This window comes from Haliotis rubra, unplaced genomic scaffold (assembly GCF_003918875.1).
Source record: "Haliotis rubra isolate DU_JTF1 unplaced genomic scaffold, ASM391887v1 Scf208, whole genome shotgun sequence".
NCBI classification, from domain to species: Eukaryota; Metazoa; Mollusca; class Gastropoda; order Lepetellida; family Haliotidae; genus Haliotis; species Haliotis rubra.
This window is the reverse complement of record NW_025766092.1, coordinates 691745-714627: the sequence shown is the minus strand read 5'-3', so window position 1 is coordinate 714627 and position 22883 is coordinate 691745. Positions and strand designations below refer to the sequence as shown.

The 22883-nt window shown below is 39.6% G+C and overlaps 1 protein-coding gene across 1 annotated transcript; it reads left to right on the top strand.

Annotated features, from left to right (window-relative positions):
• Positions 1-971: 971 nt before the first annotated feature.
• On the top strand, positions 972-21756 carry LOC124276350 (peptidylprolyl isomerase domain and WD repeat-containing protein 1-like). The gene is made up of 17 exons (XM_046711991.1): positions 972-1087; positions 1775-1877; positions 2418-2521; positions 2914-3009; positions 3336-3423; positions 3971-4076; positions 5197-5340; positions 5902-5976; positions 6559-6639; positions 7710-7803; positions 8950-9003; positions 9403-9646; positions 10204-10270; positions 11152-11234; positions 19372-19484; positions 20071-20222; positions 20804-21756. The coding sequence occupies exons 1-17, from the start codon at positions 979-981 to the stop codon at positions 20945-20947; spliced, it is 1857 nt and encodes a 618-aa protein (XP_046567947.1). The 5' UTR covers positions 972-978; the 3' UTR covers positions 20948-21756.
• Positions 21757-22883: the final 1127 nt, after the last annotated feature.

Sequence of the window (22883 nt, the reverse complement as noted above, 5' to 3'; positions counted from 1 at the left end):
ACTGGATTATCTCGTCCAGACTCGAGTATTTACTGACCGCTGCGATATAGCTGGAATATTGCTGAGTGCAGCGTTAAACAACAAATAAACCAAACAAACACAAACGTTTTGAAGTCATGTGAAAGATGGTACTTGTTGTTTCCCTGTCTAGCGCTAGGCATTATTGGGATAAAACAAAAACAACTTGGCTCAGTATGTTAGTGCTGGCACTGTGAAACCAACATCAGTCTGGACTAATGTAAGCAGTCACGCGCACATGTCCAATCATAGTCCCCTAATCATGTGCTGGTGCTTACACTGACCTACTTGGCTTTAATTGTTGATGGGTTTTGCGACTATAGGAGTGCAAATTAATTATGCGGACGTTGTCCCTTACGAGACGACCGGGCGATACAATTAGCCCAATGTTATTCTAAAAAGCGGGGCGGAAGTGCAGATATCATCATTGCATCCTGTTGGTCTTGTGTGAAACGCAGCTCTATAAATATTTATTATTTATGTTTGTCTCTTGTGTTGTGAGTTTGATTCCCAGCAATATGTATTTACACCAGATACAGATGTGAACTTCACATTGTGAAATAGGTCTTAACATTTTTGTTCTTTTAGTTTCGCTATACCCCCGGGACAAGGATATCCGAAAAATACGACCCAAGTCTTTGATAATTTGGAAAATCTATAAATTACAATGGTTTCACTTTCTGAAAATTGATGAAATTCTCTTGATACTCTATATTGGAAGATTACAATTGCTACAAACATTACATTTTCAAGTAAATTAACGCCGAATAGGATTTCTAGCAATGCATCAATTAGCCCGGAAATTAAGAAAATTATATATATAACCTGACAAACTACTTAAACCCAACTCATCCACTCACTCACCCAATACAAAATGACAACGATTCGTCCTGTCCTCGTTTTTAGTGTGGGTCGTAAAATATTCATTGTAAGAGTTACCTCCCTCGATTTACTCAGAAAATGGCGGCGTCCACAAAACGTGAGATTGATGATGTTGAAAAGAACGATGACGATGATGGCTGGATCGGTCCTATGCCCGAAGAGGCGACAAAGCCAAAGAAACAGAAAGGTTGGATTAGGAATAAATCATACTATTACAACCAGAAACAAGAGTTTGTATTCAAGAAGTGTATGAGTCGGTGTGGTCTAGTTTTGAAATGAAACTATTGAAAGTTAACATTTAGTTGAAAGATCCTATCGTTGGTTTCACCATTTTTTCAAAATTTGTAAAGATGTCCGGAACCCAAATCCTGCTTCTTCCATCCGCAACTTTGTAATTTAACTGACAAAGCCATCTGGCTCAGACTGAGGATTCTGACTTCACCTCGACGTCCTCGTGTGCCTCTGATCAAAATGATTTAGCCTTTCGGAGAGATTTGGTAGGTTACCCCAACTTTATCCAGCTTTGCCGATCAAGCACCCTTTGTGATCCTTAAGGTTACGTTTGAGTTGGTTATGGATTAGTTATCTCTCAATTTCAATTTAAGAAAATTACAGTTACTATCAAGGAAGTCAAGTTAAAGAAGATTTGTTTATGAATGTCATTTCCTTATCATGCTTATTATCAGGAATAATTATGAAGAATACAACGTTAACCTGGTTAAGGAGTATATTCTTACTCTATCATCAGGTTAGTGAAAGCTAGGATACAGAGAGCTTCTATATGTACATGTTATACTTGTAGGGGCTATTGGGTGTGAAGGATCTTTGTGCATTTTTCCTTTTAGCCTCATCATGAACCTGTTCCTGGTTTCAGTTCTTGAGTTTGAGCAGGTATACATGGACAACATCCCCAGTGCAGAATACTATGAAAAGAGTTACATGCACAGAGATGTCATAACTCATATAGCAGTGACAAGGTTTGTATTATTTAAAACAACCGAAAATTAGTACCAGAATATTTAGGGATACAGTTTTGTGCATGAACTAGCACCTTTATGAAGCATATGGTAGCTGAATTCATAGTGGGGTGTTTGGAAATATAAAATACTGAAAAGTTCCACAATAGTTGTCACGCTTTAGCTTAAAGGTGTAAAGAATTAAATCATTTATGGAATCATGATCAACTTTCAGTAAGTGAGTGAGTGAGTTTAGTTTTACGCCTGACCCATCAATATTCCAGCTACATGGCGGCAGTCTGTAAATAACGGATTCTGGACCAGACAGTATAGTGATCAACAGCATGAGCATCGATCTATGCAATTGGGAACCGATGACATGTGTCAACCAAGTCAGCAAGCCTGACCACCCGATCCTGTTAGTCACCTCTTACGACAAGCATGGGTTACTGAAGATCAATTCTAACCCAGATCTTCACGAGTCAATAACTGATTGAAGGATAAATCCCAATTTCTTTTTACAGAAAACAACATTGTATCGTTGAGCTTTGTTGGTTGCAGGACTGACTTCCTCATAACAGGAAGTTGCGACGGACATGTTAAGTTTTGGAAGAAGTCAGAAGAGACTGGCATTGAGTTTGTCAAGCACTTCCGAAGTCACCTTGGTAACCAGTCCTAAATATGCTAAAGATCTCACAAGATCGTGTCAGGGATTGAACTAGGTGTTCTTTTTTTTATCAGTGCCCTGATCTGGGTTTTTTATTTTAGAAGATATATAGTTATAGCCATGGGAGAGGAACATTAGCATTGATTAGTATGGTCCAACATCGATGACTTTCAAGCTTTAATAGTTATCTAGTTTACCATGGATACAAGCAAACAGGCCAGTTTATCCATTTCAGCCTGGTTCTTTTTGTATCATCATTGTCAAAGGCTGTGTTTTCTTGCTTACACAATCAAACACACATGCATTGTCATGATATAGATAGTATAATCTTGAATGCAACGTTAAACACCCTTTTAGCACCCTCCTTCTATTGTTAATGTCTTTGTTCAGGGAACATCCAGGACATGTCTGTGAGCAGTAACGGGGAACTCTGTTGCACTGTGTCTGACGACAAAACTGCCAAAGTCTTTGACGTTGTAAACTTTGGTGAGTTGCTCGAAAATATTCTGAAACATTTGCCTCCTGTGTCAGGCCTCATTCTACAGCTGACTTGGCTTTGTTATACTTATAATGTGTAAGCTCTAAGATCTGCAGATACTTCACTACTGTGATGTAACTGTACTCTTGCTTAATATGTCAGTGGTTCATGTGTGATGTTTTACTGAACATGTATTTTACAAAATAAGAAGCCTTATGTATGACAAACTGTTCCTTCAACAGTACAGTTTTCGTAACTAAAGCCTGTTTGGAATATGTACTTTGGAGTGATGATGGCAGGTGTTAATTCATGATAATACTTTATGTGATTCCAGACATGATCAACATGATAAAGCTGGGTTATGTTCCTCTGTGTAGTGGCTGGGTGTACAAGCCAGGGGATGCCATCTCAGCTCTAGCCGTGTGAGTAGATACAGCGGACGGGGATCAGCTTCAATGCTTGCTATTTCTATCTCTAAAGGACAGAAGCTTTACAATGTAATCATTCACTGATTAATTTGCATAACTTTAATACACATGAAATGACGAAAAGAGTCAACATAGGCAATAATCATGACGTTTATTTGCAGTTGTGGTTTAATCTCTAAACGTGAAAAATTGATGACATCACAGGGAAAGCTCCAAGCTATTTTACTTCCACAACAAAAGCGATGTCTTAGCTAATGTTCTAATCATACGATATCACTGGAATCAGTTTAAAACAACTCCAATAGTAGCTCTTATGGCAGTCAGCTTAAGTTATGTCTTTTGTCGTCAAATAAAACCCCCAAATTTAGTGACAGTAACACCTTCATTCTGCAGTCCTGGCAAGACAGTCATCGACAAAGAACATAATCTCAGCAGAGTTGTCTTCCCTTGTTAGTTGCAGCCATTGTGTAAATTATCTTAATGGTCCCTTACAAACTTCCCATGTTGTCCATGAAACAGAGTTTGGCTGGGTCTCTTTCAGGTCAGAGAAAGAAAGCAACACAATCCATATATACGATGGAAAGGGTAATGGTGAGCCTCTCCACTCGATTGAAAAACTTCACTTCAAACCTGTCACTATCATACGGGTAAGTTCAGGAAACAGCTTAGTACAGTAAAAGTTCGAAGCCTGATATACAGATGCTCTTTGCGCCATCATTTGAATCATGTATGGAGCAAAAATTAACAACAAGTTAACTGTTGTACAAGTATTTATGTACAACCCAGTGTTGGAGATGGACACAAATTCACTGTTGTACATTGTATTGCAGTACAACCTTTTGTTGCAGATGGATACAAGTTGCAAGCACACTATGGAACTCACTTCCACTTAAACTGCGTACAGCTACATCCCTTCAAGTGTTCAAGCCTAACCTCAAAACACACGTTTTCAGTCGATACAAACAGTAACTCTCTCCAAGCTCATATTTACGACTATCTTCTACAATCCTAATTCATGTGACTTTTGATGTGTTTGTTTTTAAACTGTTGAACATTGTATTGTAGTACAACCTTGTGTTGGAGATGGACACAAGTTAACTGTTGTACATTGTATTGTAGTACAAGCTATTTTGGAGGTGGACACAAGTTAACTGTTGTACATTGCATTGCAGTACAACCTTGTGTTGGATAAGGACACAAGTTAACTGTTGTACATTGTATTGTAGTACAACCTTGTTTTGGAGATGGACACAAGTTAACTGTTGTACATTGTATTGTAGTACAAACCATGTTTTGGAGATGGACACAAGTTAACTGTTGTACATCGCATTGCAGGACAACCCAGTGTTGGAGATGGACACAAGTTAACTGTTGTACATTGTATTGCAGTACAACCCAGAGTTTGAGATGGATACAAGTTAATTGCTGTACATTGTATTGCAGTTCAACCGAGTGTTGGAGATGGACACAAGTTAACTGTTGTACATTGTATTGCAGTTCAACCCAGTGTTGGAGATGGACACAAGTTAACTTTTGTACTTTGTATTGTAATACAACCCAGTGTAGGAGATGGACACAAGTTAACTGTTGTACAATGTATTGCAGTACAACCCAGAGTTTGAGATGGATACAAGTTAATTGCTGTACATTGTATTGCAGTTCAACCGAGTGTTGGGGGTGGACACAAGTTAACTGTTGTACATTGTATTGCAATTCAACCGAGTGTTGGAGGTGGACACAAGTTAACTGTTGTACATTGTATTGCAGTACAACCCAGTGTTGGAGGTGGCTGTGTCGGTTGACCGGAGTGGCATGGTGGAATGTTGGGGCGGTGCCAGGCAGGACTACAAGTTCCCTAAAGTGTTGCAGTGGGAGTTTAAAACTGACACTGATCTCTACGACTTCATGATGGTATTTATTAATATATATATCAGCCAGACAGTAGATGACACTCATGTCATTACCAATATTCTCCCCAAATGTTTTAGGGTTAATTCATCTCTGAATCCTTCCTTTTGAAATGAATACCGACATCTGAAATATCATTCAGTAAAATCTGAATCTTTCAATTTGTTCCTGTGAAGATCCGGGTTAGAATTGGTCTTTAGTAACCCATGCTTGTCGTAAGAGGCGACTAACAGGGTCGGATGGTCAGGCTCGCTGTCTTGGTTGACACATGTCATCGTGATCCTAAATGCGTAGATCGATGCTCATGTTGTTGATCACTGGATTGTCTGGTCCAGACTTGATTATTTACAGACCACCGCCATATAGCTGGAATATTGCTGAGTGTGACATTAAACAACAATCAATCAGTCAGTCAGTTTGAATTAAATATTTATTGGAATATTAGCCATGTCATGAACATTTAGAATAACTGCCAATGATTTTTTCTAAGAATGTCCCTTCATATTGTTTCAAGATAATGTTGTAATGTTTCAACTTCAAGGAAAGCGTCTTATCCATTCACAGAAAAAAGCTGTTCCAACAAGTATAGCATTCTCACCCAATGGACATCTCATGGCTACTCTAGCTACGGATCGGAAGGTGAGTTTCCCTTCACAGCAGGTGCGAGTTAGTTCTGATAGGTTTATGTTGCTCTAAGTTCATGACAGTATATCTGGCCTGAGAGAGAGATCATGCTGAGTTCCTTCAAAGGACGGTGGATCTTTAGTTTTAGTGATGTTGTATATATTATCAGGCCAGACCATTATATCTTGTATCACAGATCACCCTTAAGTCATTGTCAAGAAATATCTTAAATGGGAAATAGTCCAAGTCATTATTATTGTGTCTCCACAAGCACAGAATTCACAAGAAGCAAAACTATAGCCTCCATTCTCTCCCACCTCCAGGAACGGTGGGTGTGCATGATATGTACAAAACATTATGTAATTGGCAGTTTCTTTAACACATGGATTACACATTTACTTTTTTCGGGTTGAGTCCTTGAAATCACTACCTACGTGGGATGCCTTGCCAGTGCAGCTTATGCATGCACCACGCATACCACCGATGTTCTGACGGTATGCTACACAGGCAATCTCCACTTTGTCTAATTAAATTAGTCTGCCCTAAGCATGCTAAGCACTACTTAATGCTCACTTGTGATAGTTGTATTGATTTCAGGTTAGGATATTTAAGTTCCTGACTGGCAAGCTGTTCAAAGTCCTGGATGAAAGCTTAAAACAGTTTACTGAACTTCAGCAGGTACTGTTTCACCTTCAGTTTCTTTTCTGTTCTGGTGGGGCTAGGGTGGGGGTTAATGAGTTTGGACGTCAAGCAAAGACCCATGTTGGATTCATGGGTACGATGTGTGAAGCCCATTTCCAGTGCCCCTTGGTATGATATTTTGGAAATATTGCTAAAAGTGACATAAAACCATACTTACTCACTCATTCTTTTATGTTCTGGTGGCACAGAGGCAATGGGGTAGCCTAGTGGTTAAGGCATTCGCTCGTCACGCTGAAGACACTGGTTCAATTCCCCACATGGGCACAATATTGTGAAGTCCATTTCTGGTGTCCCCAGACATTACTGGAATATATCTAAAAGCAACTTTAAACCGTACTCGCTCTTTTTTTCATGTTCTGGTGGTCTTGTTGTCTAAGGTGTTGCCATTCACTGTGCAGAGTTGCTTCCCTTTAGCACATCTACGTTCATATGTTCAATCTGAGGCGTGTTCAGAACCACGAGCGCCCGCACTATTGGCTCCCGTGAGCGCTCGCATCGGCCCTGAACAGCCGCGAGCGCTTGGTTACTTTAAGCCATTTGTAATCATCTCGTGTTATTCCGGGACAAGCCGAATAGCTTCTTGTCTTCTTGTTGGAGGTTACGGAAAGGGGCGAGTGGTGACAAATGACATTAAACATGGTCGCCATCTTGGTTTGCTTGGCGAGGCAGCTGTGAGGATGGTTCGCGGGCGCGAGCAGGCGCTCGAATGGGCACAGGCGTTCAGGATCGAGTGCTCGCTAGTGTTCGCGGGCTCTCGCGGTTCTGAACACGCCTCTGGATAGGCTTTGTGTATGTTTCTAGGTTTGTCAGTACCATATACATGCTTATAGGTTTTATCAATGTGGGAAACATCTGGAGACATACATCACTTCTGGTATTCCTCTTCCCTATATCTGACAAAGTCTGTCTAACTATTCTCCTCCTGTATGTCTAGATGGTTAAGGCTAAAGGAGGGTGTACACATTTAGCATCTACTTTTCCATGCTAAACCAAACCTTCCAAGGAATTAGAGGTTTGGATCATACTTGTGTCAATTTTCATTTTAGATGAAGCAACAAATACCTAACATGGAGTTCGGACGTCGTCTGGCCGTTGAGAGAGATCTGGAGAAATCTGAATCATTTTCCCTCGCCAATGTTGGTAAGTTTTTATTGAACTATTTCATGATTGTACTTATCTGAAAGTGGTGTTAAATCTGAGACCACCACTGGTCAGTCAATCAGCAACCGTTGAGGGTGCAATGATCCAATGATCAGTAGTGTCCATACTTGATCTAATCAGTTGTGGAGAGAAATATTGTATCAAACTTAAGTGTTAATTTATTCCAAATCGTGTTGATCTATATATCGATATAATATGAGGGACTGTTCATAATTTATGGCTAGGGGGATGATGATTTTTGTGGGGATGATGATGATTTTGAATGGACCCCCAAAAAGCATGTACAAATAATGGACCACACACACACACACACAAAAATAAAGTGTATGTACAAAATAAGTGACCCCCTGCATGTCATTTACAAAATCAATGACCCCACCTCCCTTCCCATAATTTCTTAGCATAAGACACACCCCACCACCCCAACCCCACCACCCCCAGTACATGTGTACAAAATTGATGACACCCCCTAGCTCCCAAGAACATAATGGGTGATCCCCCCCTTAAAATCATCATCACCCCCAAGCCATAAATTATGAAGGGTCCCTAAAGATATGGTTGAATATTTCACCTAAGATTTTCAAAATATCAGATCAGATCTTCAGCCATAAGTTTTCCTGAAAATACAGATAACAGTGGACAACCCATTTTAGTCAGTAATCTAAAAGTTGCAACAAAGCAGTAATTACCAAAGACTTATTTTAAATTATCAACAGATGACCAAAGACTAGTGATAGGGCCTTTGATCTGTCTCCTGGCAGGAATTCCATGTTAGAACATGTCCACAGCTACCTATGCTGGCCATAAGCTTCGACCAAATGGATGGCTATGTCAGACATGGTTGACTGTACATCCTTGTGTCTTGGTGATGTGAATCTGTGCTTACAATATTGATCACTATATTGTCAACAGACGAAGCAGTTTATAATCTGTTGAAGCTGAGTGGTGTAAGGCATCATGAAAAGACCCTTCATTACAGAAGGTCATGTAGAAGACCCAGGTTTGATTGCTCACATGAGGTACAAAGTGTGAAGCCATTTCTGGTGTCCCCCACTGTAATATTGCTGAAAGCAGCTTAAAACTACACTCACTCACTCACTCACTCATGTCTGTGTTTTGTTTCAGTGTTTGATGAGAGTGGCTACTTCATATTATACAGTACAATGCTGGGTGTTAAAGGTATGTCTGTTCGGAAAAATAATCAACTCTCAGAAAAGCAAAAGAAATAAATGTTTGTGTTGATATGAGGTTAAACTCCCTCATCTCTTTTGAAATAATAGTTCAGAAAGGCTGACATGAAAGATGTCACAAACAAATGTTCATTTCATTAATATAGTATTATTGAGTCCATTGACTGTCTACCTGTTAGTTTTGTCACAGTATTTGAAGTACAGTTTGTCATGTGACAACTCATGCACTTCGAGTTTCGATACCAAGAGTCTGAAATATTTTGCAAATAAACAATGTTTTGTTCTCTCACTAGCATGATTTGGTGCAGGAGTTCACATCCTTCCTTGACCTTGACCATGACCCATTAATGACACATGGAACTCATGGCATGATTCATCTTTGTCACAGTGATTAACCTACACACAAATCGGTGTACCAGAATCCTGGGAAAACCAGAGAATGCCAGGTTTATCCAGCTGGCACTCTTCCAGGGTTCCGGGAAGAAGAAGAAGGCGGCTGTTGATGCGGACATGGTGGCGTCTGACAACCCCATCCTCCAGAACGTCCAGTTGGATCCCACTCTCCTGTGTACAGCGTTCAAGAAGAACAGGTTCTATCTCTTCACCAAGAGAGCCCCCGAGGATACAAAGAGGTGATGGGCCATTAATTTGTATACAATGTACACAGTGCAAGAAAAAATCATTAGCTTATTCAAAATTTGGATACATTAATAGTCATTTTCATCGAGGCAAGAGAACAGAATTAGTCAGTTTGATCCCCAGCTGTGGTATACTAAATGGCTCTTGAAGAAAGTATATATTGTAACCCATGCCTGATGTTGTGGGTAGAATGGAGACTAGTCAGATTAAAGTCGGTATACAGTGAAAGCTGTCAAAACCGGCAGCTGTCCAGTCTGGCAAGTTGTCAACACCGGCATAAAATCTCAGTCCCGTCCATGGCTAGTACATTAACATCATTTAAAAGCTCTGCAAACCAGCAGCTGTCAATTCCAGATCTTGGCATGAAATGAGACGCCTGAATATGTGTTTATACAGTAATCAGCGCTGTCTAATCTGGCGCATGGCGAGGAGTTGACAGATGCGTACGTGTCACCAATTAATCCTGACATCCTTGACTTTATGACCCTGGTCATGTTGACCATAACCTGCGTATTGCTGAAGTTGTATTAAAGAACTGTGTGTTTTTCAGTGCTGAGACTGAGCGTGATGTGTTCAACGAGAAGCCGTCCAAGGAGGAGGTGGTCGCAGCAACGCAGGTGAGAGCAGACAGCAGCATGCACACTAGTAATCTAGTCACCTAAAATGGATCTACGTGTACTATGATCCTTCAATCTGATCGTTTGCTGGCAGCTTCTGTTCTGTTAGCAAGTTATTTTAACACTGTGAATGAAATAATAATTTGAAAAGTAAAACAGGTCATCGCTGATAGTGATTAATGCCTGAATTTGAAATTCAGCTAACTGATTATACTCAACAGAAGTCCCATCATGCCTGCGTTGTTGGTTGAGTGGATAGAGCACGTGCCTGGAGAATTGGAGGTCGATAGTTTGATCCCACAATCACCTCATACAGAATTCTAAAATATGGCTTGATCTTCAGTAACCCATGCTTGTCATAAGAGGCGACTAACGGGATCGGGTGGTCATGCTTGCTGACGTGGTTGACAAATGTCATTGTATCCCAATTGTGTAGATCGATGCTCATGCTGTTATAACTGGATTGTCTGGTCCAGGCTCGATTATTTACAGACCGCCACCATATAAATGGAATATTGCTGAGTGCGGCGTTAAACAACCAACCAAGCAACCAACCAGAATATGGCACCTGTTGTTACCCTGCCTTTTGTCTGGTATTAAGGCAATAAAACACCAATATAACAAAGACTGGTAAGCTGAATGCGGTGTTGATATTAAACTGAGATACGGTATCTCAGCGGTTGAGGCAGCGTTGAACCTATATTGGTCCCAGCAGGAACCAACAGCCACAAACAGTTGCATGTGACTTGTTGTATAGGTGCAATGATCATGGACACGATATTTAACCATGGTTCACTTGTTGTCATGGATGAACAAGATAATGGAATGTAGAAACTGGAAGAGGAGATATCACTAAGTTTAACCTTCTCCTCACCTTGCAGGATCTGTCATATACCCGTGTGTCAGAGAATGTGGTCATCCACACAACAATGGGAGATGTGCACTGCAAGCTGTTCTCTAAAGAGTGAGTACTTACTTCACACAGCAGTTGGGTCACACCTCATTTAGGGCTGGAACAGCAAGATAAATTTTATGGCGAGGCCTAGAAAGCACAGGGAGTGAGGGTAATTGTGCTCTATGTTTCTCTTTGACTTGCAAAGGCTCTTTTTCATAATGTGATCACAACACTTCCATTGTCGTAAATCCTGTAGTTTAGCATTGACTTGTTAGAATTGTAACACTAAACTTGCTTTGTGACAAGTTGCAGTGAGAGCACCTGTGTCTCCCGACACACTATATCCTTTGAATTATATTTAGTTAGTTACCTGCGTATAGACATCTATAGAGGTTTAGCTAGTATCCTTCAACGATTATATATTGATATTTAGTCGTTTTTTCTACAGTTTATTCACGGAACTGATGTTTATTTCAGGGGATTACGTTGATGAAAATTCTGTACTATTGCAGATTCGTTTTTTATGCTGCTGCTCATCCGCTTTTAATATGCCATGGGTTATGCGGGCCATGTTCATTATATTCACGTTGCAGTTGCGGTACTAATTTATCCAATTCTACCTTTTATTAATATTTACTTTGCGTTTAAGACAGCGCGCAGCAGATAGGTCAGCATTATGCAGAGTCTAGTATGACTGATCGCCTGAACCCCTGCGCCAGTCTACTGCTGTTGGTGACTCTCCTCGTGTGGTGTTCCGCTAGAGTGGTGGAGAGGTGTGGGACGTCAGTCCATGCATCTCAAGAAGCATCCTGCTTCCCCAGATCCCATCGTCGCGAGCAGAAGACTAGAGGGGTTTCTACTACATCTCAACAGCGAGATTGTTCCATCGCAGATTTGGTACCAATATGATGATCAAGCTTCGATCATCATACCTGATGATACATCAAAGAATGGCCGATGTCGGCGCAGATCAGCATGCAGCCTGATGTACCAACAGCTTGATATTACGATGATCGTCCTGAGGTCCCCATCGTTACCAACACTCAACGCAGGCGTCGCCGCCAGTGCAGCGTCGAACCTCTGAGGGGGAAATCAACGAAGTCTACTAGGACTTTCTCAACCCGAGATTGTTCCAGCCGATGACCTGGACTCTCTTATGATCAGCTGATCATCATCCGGCGCATCGCCACAAGAAAGCTCGACTGGTGACAGCTACAACGACATCAGCAGAGAGATCACCATGCACGGCCTGATGCCTCTACACTGATGTCAGACGATTTTTCCTGTGGACCCCTCCATTAACACCTTGAGATAAGGCACCCGGCGACCTCGTCGCCGCAGACCATCCCTGAGGACCTGATCGCGGCAAATTATGACCATGATGGAGGACGCTACAGACTGCTAAAAGCAGGGACCCGGAGCCTTAGCCGAAGGCTCCAGCGTGACATTCTTTAGAGGCACCCCGTCAACGTAGCAGCCAGGACGATGTCACCTTCGCGAAGGAAGTCACGGACCACCTTGGCGAAGAACCTAGAAGAACCTGCAGCCTTCGCGAAGGACCTCGCCATGGCGGAAAGGACCGATGTACAACCTTCGCCGAAGGCAGGATAGATCATCACCTTCTTCGGTTTCATCCCTAGAAGTTGGACTTCGGACCATCATCCAGACATCTGAAGCCTTCGCTGAAGGTCATATCGTGTTCCCGGACGGACGCAGAGGAAGCTTCAGCGAAGGCATGGCGGCACAGCGACACCTGAATCCAGATCATCATCATCTAGAAGGACATCGGTGGGGACTATACAAGAGCTTGGCAAAACTATCAACGTTCCCCTCACAAGTCTCGAGAAGATCAACCCATAGACAAGTTGATCATCGATATCCAAGAATAAGAACTACAATCGTATATTGGTTCATTTGAATCCATGACGAGACGTATGTTCGCTGGCCTAAATAGATCTAGAACGATCTTGAATAAGACACTTATCACCAGACTTCGTACTACGACTACTTGCAAGATGATAAGATGATCCATCTTGACCCTACTTATGCACAACCAGCAAGTCCCAGTCACGCCTCCGGAAGGAGAACTAGAGCCTCACCGACTACAAGGGACATCGCTTGGAGGAGTAGCCGCCGCCGACCCACATCCTGTTTAACACAGAGGCTTTGGTGAACAAGCACTCATATATATATATATATATATACTAATCGGGCTTTGATTCGATACCTTCAAGGTCGAAGGCGTGGCTAAGTATAACTGCAAGTCTACTTCACCCAGAAAATCTAGAAAGGATACTTCGAGAGCTTCTCGAAGTCTCCGGCGTTCACCGAGGAAGTCTCCTCCAAGGTCTCCATATACTAGCCACTCGTCATATATAGCTACTCGTCAGTCCGTTCAAGACATCGCATAAGTTGTCTATCAACTGTATGCCAGATGCCGTCTATAAGCCTACGCGAAGACAATTGCACAGGCTATTTACAACACAGAACGTCGCTGTATTACTTAGTCAACAACGTTTCATAGATCTTCACAGAAATCAACTGTTCCGTTTAGATTGATAGAATATGCAATCCCGGACGACGATACGATTATCTACATGCGTGACCATTACGCATTTATACAGACAATTCAATATCGAAATTGAACAGCAGCCTTGTTATAGCGAGTATAACTCATAATCGTCAACTTTTCTGAGAAGATATATGTACAACAAGTGCAGCCTTAATTCTACAATTATGACGATACATTCATGTATAGTCTACAAGCTGACAACTTGCAAGTTTATTGTACCTTTATATAAGGAAGTCGGAATTATATTCAAAACTGAAGTTACTTTCACGACAGCCAGGAAAATAACCTACCCAGCATTAATACTACAGGCGAGGTATTTGCGCGAAGGTTCAGCGGCGTTTACCATTAACCCCAGACACGTGGTCACTCGGGTAACTTCGAGAAGCTACGGTGAAGACCGACGATTATGCTAATATCAACGTGACGGCAAGATTTTATACAAGGTTCTTTTCCTGCTACACCGGTGACATCACAGCGCGGGTATTCTACAGAATCAAAATGCCTTGTTCTGATTGGACGCGATGGGCAGCGACTTCATTGCAGAGGCTGATCTGAGTTCACAGTTCAAGACTTACGTCACAAGTGACAACTATATATCAGTGAACGAGCAAGCCTCCTTACAGTCCAGTTAACCTGAACCTTCATAATTAGGCTGCTTTCTTCAGGTTAGAGACCTCCCCTGTCAAGTTAGGATGAGGGCACGGCAGTCAGGCTTAATTTATATAAAGTTCAACGAGGACAGACACACATGGTTGTGCACCTACATCGTCAAGAACTTCGCGGCGAATTACCTAGACGACGGGATACAAGTAGATCTAAATCCACAGCGTCTCAGACTACAGTTGAATTTCATCATCAAACTACTAACACAACTAGATGGTTAGTAAACCTACTTAAGCTTTCTGATTGGAGAATTTAAACGGAAGTTTCACGCTCCAACTTGGTGATCTGAATATAGTATTCCAACACCTCACAAGTGAGGTTTATGAACACGCCTGGATGACATACTTGGGCTCCATGATACGATGATTCTATCACGATGGCCAGCAAGAGCACTGTAAATTTATCTCCACCGAACCAAACAGGAAGGGAAAATGCAACAGATTATTTCCTCTATCATCAACTTAGGCTGAATGAAGTACTATATCTCCGTTTGGATCAGAACTGTCATACTATGTGCATACAAGACGGATGGACCCAATCCGACCCTCTATGAGCCTTAATACTCATGATATTAGAGCATTAACTGCTACATTGGATCTACACAAATGTTATTTGGAATAATGGAGGGTTTATTGCTGGAGATCCGATATGGTGGTTGCCATGGTCCTCGCACAACAATTGACAGTTCCGTGGAGAAGATAAGTCAATCTTACAGTTTTCTACTTATCTTATAACAATACTAAATAGCTACGTGCTATATATAATTTGCTTAAGTTCCTTTTATCATCACAGTACTATGATTATTACATCATACAATATATAAGTTAACAACTCTACAGAGTTTGTTATTTGAATTTACTTTAAGTTAATCATATCTTAAGAGTAATACTATGGTAACATGATAAATGCATTAGCTAACAAACTCTACAGAGTTTTTGGCTATTATATATGTAGCTTAAGTTAATTATACCTTAAGCATAGTACTATACTCATATTATAAAAATATATTAGCTAACAAACTCTACGGAGTTTTGCTATTATATAGGTAGCTTAAGTTAATTATACCTTAAGCATAGTACTATACTCATATTATAAAAATATATTAGCTAACAAACTCTAAGGAGTTTTGCTATTATATAGGTAGCTTAAGTTAATTATACCTTAAGCATAGTACTATACTCATATTATAAAATATATTAGCTAACAAACTCTAAGGAGTTTGCTATTATTATATAGGTAGCTTAAGCTTATTCATATCTTAAGTTTAGTACTATGTTTATATCATATAAGTAGATTAGCTAACAAACTCTAAAGAGTTTTTGCTATTTGGCTAAAGTGTCATCATATTTCTAAGCAATATGGTTATATTATAACATGTATTAGCTAACAAACTCTACAGAGTTTTTGCTATTATATATGTAACTTAAGCTTATTCATATCTTAAGCACAGTACTATGTTTATATCATATAGGTATATTAGCTATCAAAACTCTAAAAGAGGTTTTTGCTATTATATATTTGGCTTAAGTTTCATCATATTTTAAGCTTTATGGTTACATTATAACGTATTAGCAAACAAACTCTACCGAGTTCTTGCTATTATATATGTAGCTTAAGTTTTCCTTCATAAGCTCAATACTAGGTTTATATCATATAAGTATTTTAGCTAACAAACTCTAAAGGTTTTTTTTCGCTATTATACAATTAGCTTAAGTTTCATCATATCTTAAGCAGTATGTTTACATTATAAAGGTATTAGCTAACAAAACTCGACGGAGTTTTGCTATTATATATATATAGCTTAAGTTTAATCATATCTTAAGCTCAGTACTATGTTTTTAACATAAAAAGTATATTAGTTAATAAACTCTAAGGAGGTTTTTTTTGCTATATACATTTAGCTTAAGTCTAATCTTATCTTAAGCTTAGTACTATGGTTACATTATAAACATATTAGCTAAATAAACTCTACAGAGTTTTTTGGCTATTGTATATGTAGCTTAAGTTAATTATATCTTAAGCACAATACTTTACTCATATTGTAAAATATATTAGCTAACAAACTCTACAGAGTTTTGCTATTATATATGTAGCTTAAGTTAAAGGTCACATGCAACGTAAAACACAACTTTGCAGATTCTAATACCTTTCGGTATGGACATACCGAAACAAATAGTCAAAAATGCAAATTCAACTTATAAAGTTGAAAAATAACGCGATGAAAAACCGCGCGAAATCGGAGTTCAAACGTTTCACTAATTTTCCCAGAGATTTCTGGGGAAACGGGTTTTCAACAGCTGGGCTGCTCTATAGCACGCGTCATGCAAGTAAATAGGTCTCAGCGGCAGCTTGGAAGCGGGTTGTCGGTGAATACTCGGTGAAGGCCTTGGTGTGAGCTATTTTTCTAATGTTTTGTTGATATCTCACAGGCGAACTTTTTATATGTTATGACAGTAAATTAACTGTTTATATAATTTCATTTGTCTATTTCACCACACGTTCTTCTTACCGAGACGCTTTCTCAGTTCGATACTTAAAAGCAATGTCATTATTTAGCGCTGACTCAGTTTCTAACTGTGATATAGATATGTCGTTGTCACAGACAAAACTCAATGTCTTGTTTTATTGACACCTATGTGTCTGCCTGCCTGTCTGCTAATGAAAATATTCAATACACAACTGCAATCACTGACCACATGCAATTCGAACTTAACACCAATCAGGCTATACACCATAAACAAAACGCATTGATTTATGGCCGAAGTTCGGTCTCTGTCACATTATGTAATTACACAGACAGGCAGGTGTGATACTTGAACACATGACATGTTATGATGTCTGTTGATTGCAAAATGTTATACACAAAAATGAGCATGTATTTACAAAACCCATCATCTCTATATACACACACAATATGAGGCCTGAAGGCGGCATCTGCTAATGAACCAGCCGTTACACTTGAGTGCACACCCACCCGCTCTGACTGGGTTCGGTATCCCGGCTGCTTCGTTTCGAGGGAGGTAAACCCAAGTACAAAATATTGCACTTTTGATTTGCGATTATACGCTTATAATTTTGTTTATTTGTTTTTTCATAATCAGCTATGCATATTATATGTCATGAAGAAGTGATAATTGTGTTTTAATTATGTTTGATTTTTTGGTTGCATGTGACCTTTAATTATATCTTAAGCACAGTACTATACTCATATTATAAAAATATATTAGCTAACAAACTCTACAGAGTTCGGCTATTATATATGTAGCTAAAGCTTATTCATATCTTAAGCTCAGCATTATATCTATATCATATAAGTATATTAACTAACAAACTCTAAAGAGTTTGCTATTATATAATTAGCTTAAGTTTAATCATATCTTAAGCTTAGTACTATGTTTATATCTTAAAGTATTTTAGCTAACAAACTCTAAGGAGTTTATACTAAAGATATTAACAAGCTTAAGTCTATTAGTCTTAAGCTTTGTATTAATGTTATATATACTTTATCATAATAAGTACAGGGTAATAACCTTTATATGGCAGCTGATAAGTTAGCAGCAGGAATTCATCCCAGTTCAGTGCCTTTATGAAGTTCCCATAGGGTTATTACAATCATCACAGTTCAAATCACTAATTATTAAAAATCCAAAGTATTAGATATTCCCACCTCCGTTCAGAAAGCATTCTACAAGCAAAAGAGCATGAGTCAGGATAAGGAAAAATATGTAATTTTGGAGTAAAATTGATATTTTATACTTATCCTGACTCATGAGGTCAGCCTCCCATCCATCCTCCCACATAACACTTTGGATTTCCTGTAAATTCAAATGTTGGGCTCAGTATATGAGGAGAGAGTGAGGCACATGTGTAGAGGTGGCGCCCTCGTTCCCGCGCTTGTGGAAAGGAGGTAACTCGTGGTGAGTACTAATTAGTGATTTTACATTGAAAGGAGCTTCAATTAGGGAGATACAAGTGTTCCACTATGTTCGCAAGAAGAAGAAGACAAGCAAAAAGAGCATGAGTCAGGATAAGTATAAAATATCAATTTTACTCCAAAAATTACATTATTATTGTCAAAAACACAGATTTGATGATTTATTCAACAAACTAACAGATTGAAACAATTTTGGAGAGAATTTTTTAGAAATGTTCTAATGAGTTTGTCAGTTATTCTAACACGTTTCTAGCAGTCCTGTGCCAGAAGCTTTGTGACAGCCCATAAGAGCAATAAAATACCCGTCTGTTTGTTGCTAGCTTCTGCTCATGCCCTACCTTTCACTAACGAGAACCCACGAAGATCCGGGTTAGAATGAACCTTCAGTTACCCATGCTTGTCGTAAGAGCGACTAACGGATTCGGGTGGTTAGGCTCACTGGCTTGGTTGACACATGTCATCGGTTTCCCAATTGCGCATATCTATGCTTATGCTATTGATCACTGGATTGTCTGGTCTAGATTCGATTATTTACAGACCGCCGCCATATAGCTGGAATATTGCTGAGTGCGGCGTAAAACGAGAGTGGGGTTCGATTCCCCACATGGATGTCCCCTGCCATGATTTTGCTTGAATTTTGCTAAAAGCACAGTAAAGCCTCACTCACTCACTAACAAGAAAGGACACTCGTCATTGTTTAATTAGAGCAGCCATTGTACAAACTGGGAAGAGAAAGAAGTTGACAGTCAGAAAGAATGTCAAATAAACTGCATTTGTCAGATAAGCTAGGAGACAGGAACATAAGATTACACACACATGATTAGGGGAGAAAGGTTTGGCTGCTGGTTGGAACACATGGGCATGTCATTTAATGTTCAAAATGTTTGTTACTCAGATATAGCGCTTGATTTCTGTCAAACTGATTGTGAAGCCAGGCATTGTGGATAGTGTTTTTTTAGAATCAGTAAAGTATATCAGTGCCACTCATAAGGGACATTATCCTTGAATTTCTTTACATTTTTTTTTTTCATTTTTAGATGTCCAAAAACTGTGGAAAACTTCTGTGTTCATGCAAAGAATGGCTACTTCAATGGTCATGTCTTCCATCGAGTCATCAAAGGATTTATGGTTCAAACTGGAGATCCTCAAGGTAGGTTGAAAGATTATGCTTTGAGACGACAGATTACAAATATGTTTTGAGCCAACTGTGTTAGTGGGATGTTTGGGGGCAGGACATGGCTTTCACTTTTTTGCAAACACATGGTGTCATTACAGTTTAATTTGTACCTCTATTTTGTTGGAGTTTTGTTGTTGTTTTTCCCAAAGGAATATTTACAAACTGATGTATCTGGAGATACTCCTCTATGTACAAATGATATGACAGAACATATCTGTTGTATAGTACTGGCAGGGGTGCATCAGGATCTATTCTGGCACACTACTTTCTATTCAACCGTTATATAATGAAGAGTCACTAGCAGGTGATGCCTTCTGTACAACTTATTATATATTACAGATAATGTACATAGGGACCTACACTGGAACTATATTATTCTGTACAACTGTTACATGCTGAAGAGTCACAAGGAGATGATGCCTGCTGTACAACTTATTGTATATTACATGCAGTGGTATAGGTGGATCTATACTGGCACACTGCTTTCTGTATAACTGTAATATACTGAAGAGTCACAAGGAGATGATGCCTGCTGTACAGCTTGTTATATATATTACAGGCAATGGAACAGGTGGAGAGTCTATCTGGGGAGGAGAGTTTGAAGATGAGTTCCATCCAAAGCTACGACATGACAGACCCTACACATTGAGCATGGCCAATGCTGGACCCAACACTAACGGCTCTCAATTCTTCATCACACTAGTTCCAACGGTAATAGTAATTTAACTAAAACCCCTTGAGATTCAGTACATGCCAATCTAACTGAGCAGCATGTTTTGCAGGATTGTGCGGCATTACCAATATCCTGCAGTTTTTCTATATTGGAATCTTTTTTTTCTGTGTTCTGGTAAATTCTTTAAAAATTTCATCAGCAGTTTTGTTATTATTTGTATAGTTTAAACTAAAACGAAAACAAAAATTCATTCAATGTGATGGTACCCTGTGAAATTTACAAAATGCCTGAAATGTGGAAGTGGTTTTGTTTCCCATTGTTAATGTTATCTCCCTTGCCATTACAACAAAATGGCTGACTTCAACACCGTACTGTTCAATGTTGTATTCACAACTTGTACAAACTACTTCTTCAATCAGTGTCGATCACTGTCATTTCAGTTCCCAATATATAATACCAATTCCTGTATTTCATTTTTTTTCAGTGCCATTACACATCAATAATCTTTGCTCCATGGAATGAGGATGATGCAATAATATTTAGACTCAACGCAACAAGATTATTTTAAATTGTTTGAATATATTATCATTTCATGTTTCGTCTTTGGGTCATCTTTCAGCCTTGGCTGGACAACAAGCATACTGTGTTCGGGCGAGTGTTCAAGGGTATCGAGGTGGTGGAGAACCTGGGCAACGTCAAGACCAATCCCAAGACAGACAAACCTTACGATGATGTCCGGATTATCAGCATGACAGTCAAGTGAAACCAAGAGTAGACTCAAACAATCTTTTACTATTCAGTCTTATCCGAATGGAAAATAGAACACACATAAATGGATGGCGAGAATGGCAGAGGTCAAGGTTCATGGTCAGGTCATGGGTGGTCGTGTCTATCTGTATTTGTTATATTAGGTAGGGCAGTAATCTATGACCATAGGTTTGAATCCAAGCTTTGCCGTTTTAGCACCATAACTCAGGTGTATTGTTTTACCTAATGAGTGAGTGAGTGAGTATGGTTTTACGCCGCTTTTTTAGCAATATTCCAGCAATATTCCAGCAATATCCCGGTGGGGACACCAGAAATGGGCTTCACAACATTGGGAATCATGTGGGGTCTTTGGCGTGTGACGAGCGAACACTTTAACCACTAGACTACCCCGTTTTACCTAATGTCTAAGACGGGCATCACTTCGGGATTTCCGCACATATTAAGCTGGCGTACTGTGATATCTGACAGAAAGGCTGTTCCCAGTAGCATAAAACCAAGTGTGGTGATGGACTAGTGCTGACCTATACTCTCAAGGAAAACTGGTGTCAGTATGTTCAACTATTTGAAGGTCAGACAAGAAACTGAAAAGGTCATTTTGTTTTAAGGATGTTCATCAGAAGAAGACACCATGGTCTTTGGAAGATGATTGAAACCATTGTGATAATATTGTCTCCAAAGTATGTAGTCTTATGTCATGGCCACTCATATCATGGTATCATTTCATGTCAGTACATGTCTACATTCGTTGTTGGTTAAGAAGCAATGACATTTGTATGTATTTGTAAATAAACATGTGAATAGTAATTGGTTTGTATACCTTTGCATTATCTTTGTATCGTTCCAAGAATTGAAGCACACATGTATAGTTCGTTTGGCTCAAAAGCGGACCGATGAATTGCAATCTAACTCGAAAACTAATAAACATAAAATACTCAACGAAACACTGATCATAATCAAAACCTCAGACCAACTCTGTGAGGTTTTTGCAGAATTTATGTCCTAAAAATAAAAAAGTTGTTTACCAAACTATCATTAAAATATCGACACAGTTCACTATTTGTTATGAGGGAGGAGTGCAGAGAAAGGGACAGCCAGGTGTGCGAGAAAGGATGGAGACGGCACATCACAGGTTAATGAATCAATAACGTCGGCACTTGCTTCTCTAACACCTGGCTGTCCCTTTCTCTGCACTCCTCCCTCGTAACAAATAGTGAACTGTGTCAAATTTTTAATGATAGTTTGTTAAACAACTTTTTTTATTTTAGAACATAAATTCTGCAAACAAATCACAGAGTTGGTCTGATGTTTTGATTATGATCAGCGTTTCATTGAGTATTTTATGTTTATTAGTTTTCGAGTTAGATTGCAATTCATCGGTCCGCTTTTGAGCCAAACGGAATATACTATACATTCACAGTGAAAGATGATGTTACAAGTATGTATTGATGTGTTGAAGAGAACATAATTGTGGATTTTTGAAATTTTGACAATCGAGTGAACAGATGAAGTTTCATTTTGAAGGTCACAGTGCGATGTGAAACACTTACTATGATGGGTTTAACAGCATCCATCTGCTGGGGCTGTAGACCTGTTGAATCTTGGCACATAATTTGTCCCAGGCATTTAGTTGTGTCAATTAGTGTTCACTTGTGGATTCAACTTATTTATTCTTTCAAAACCAGTTTCAATACAGATGCTAGTACCGTTTAATTATCATTCGGTAGGGTACGTTACCTGGGGTACACATCTGTACTACCAGTACACACAACTTCCCCTTCAGCGACAGCAACTGAGGAGGTTCAACAGCTGCAATGACCTTGACCTTATGTGTAGGAGACCACAACGTTTCTGGCGGCGGCGTGGCTCCACGAAGAAGCCAAGTTTCATTCACCCGATTTATTGCTTCTCGTCTCAGGACCGGAGACTAAGAA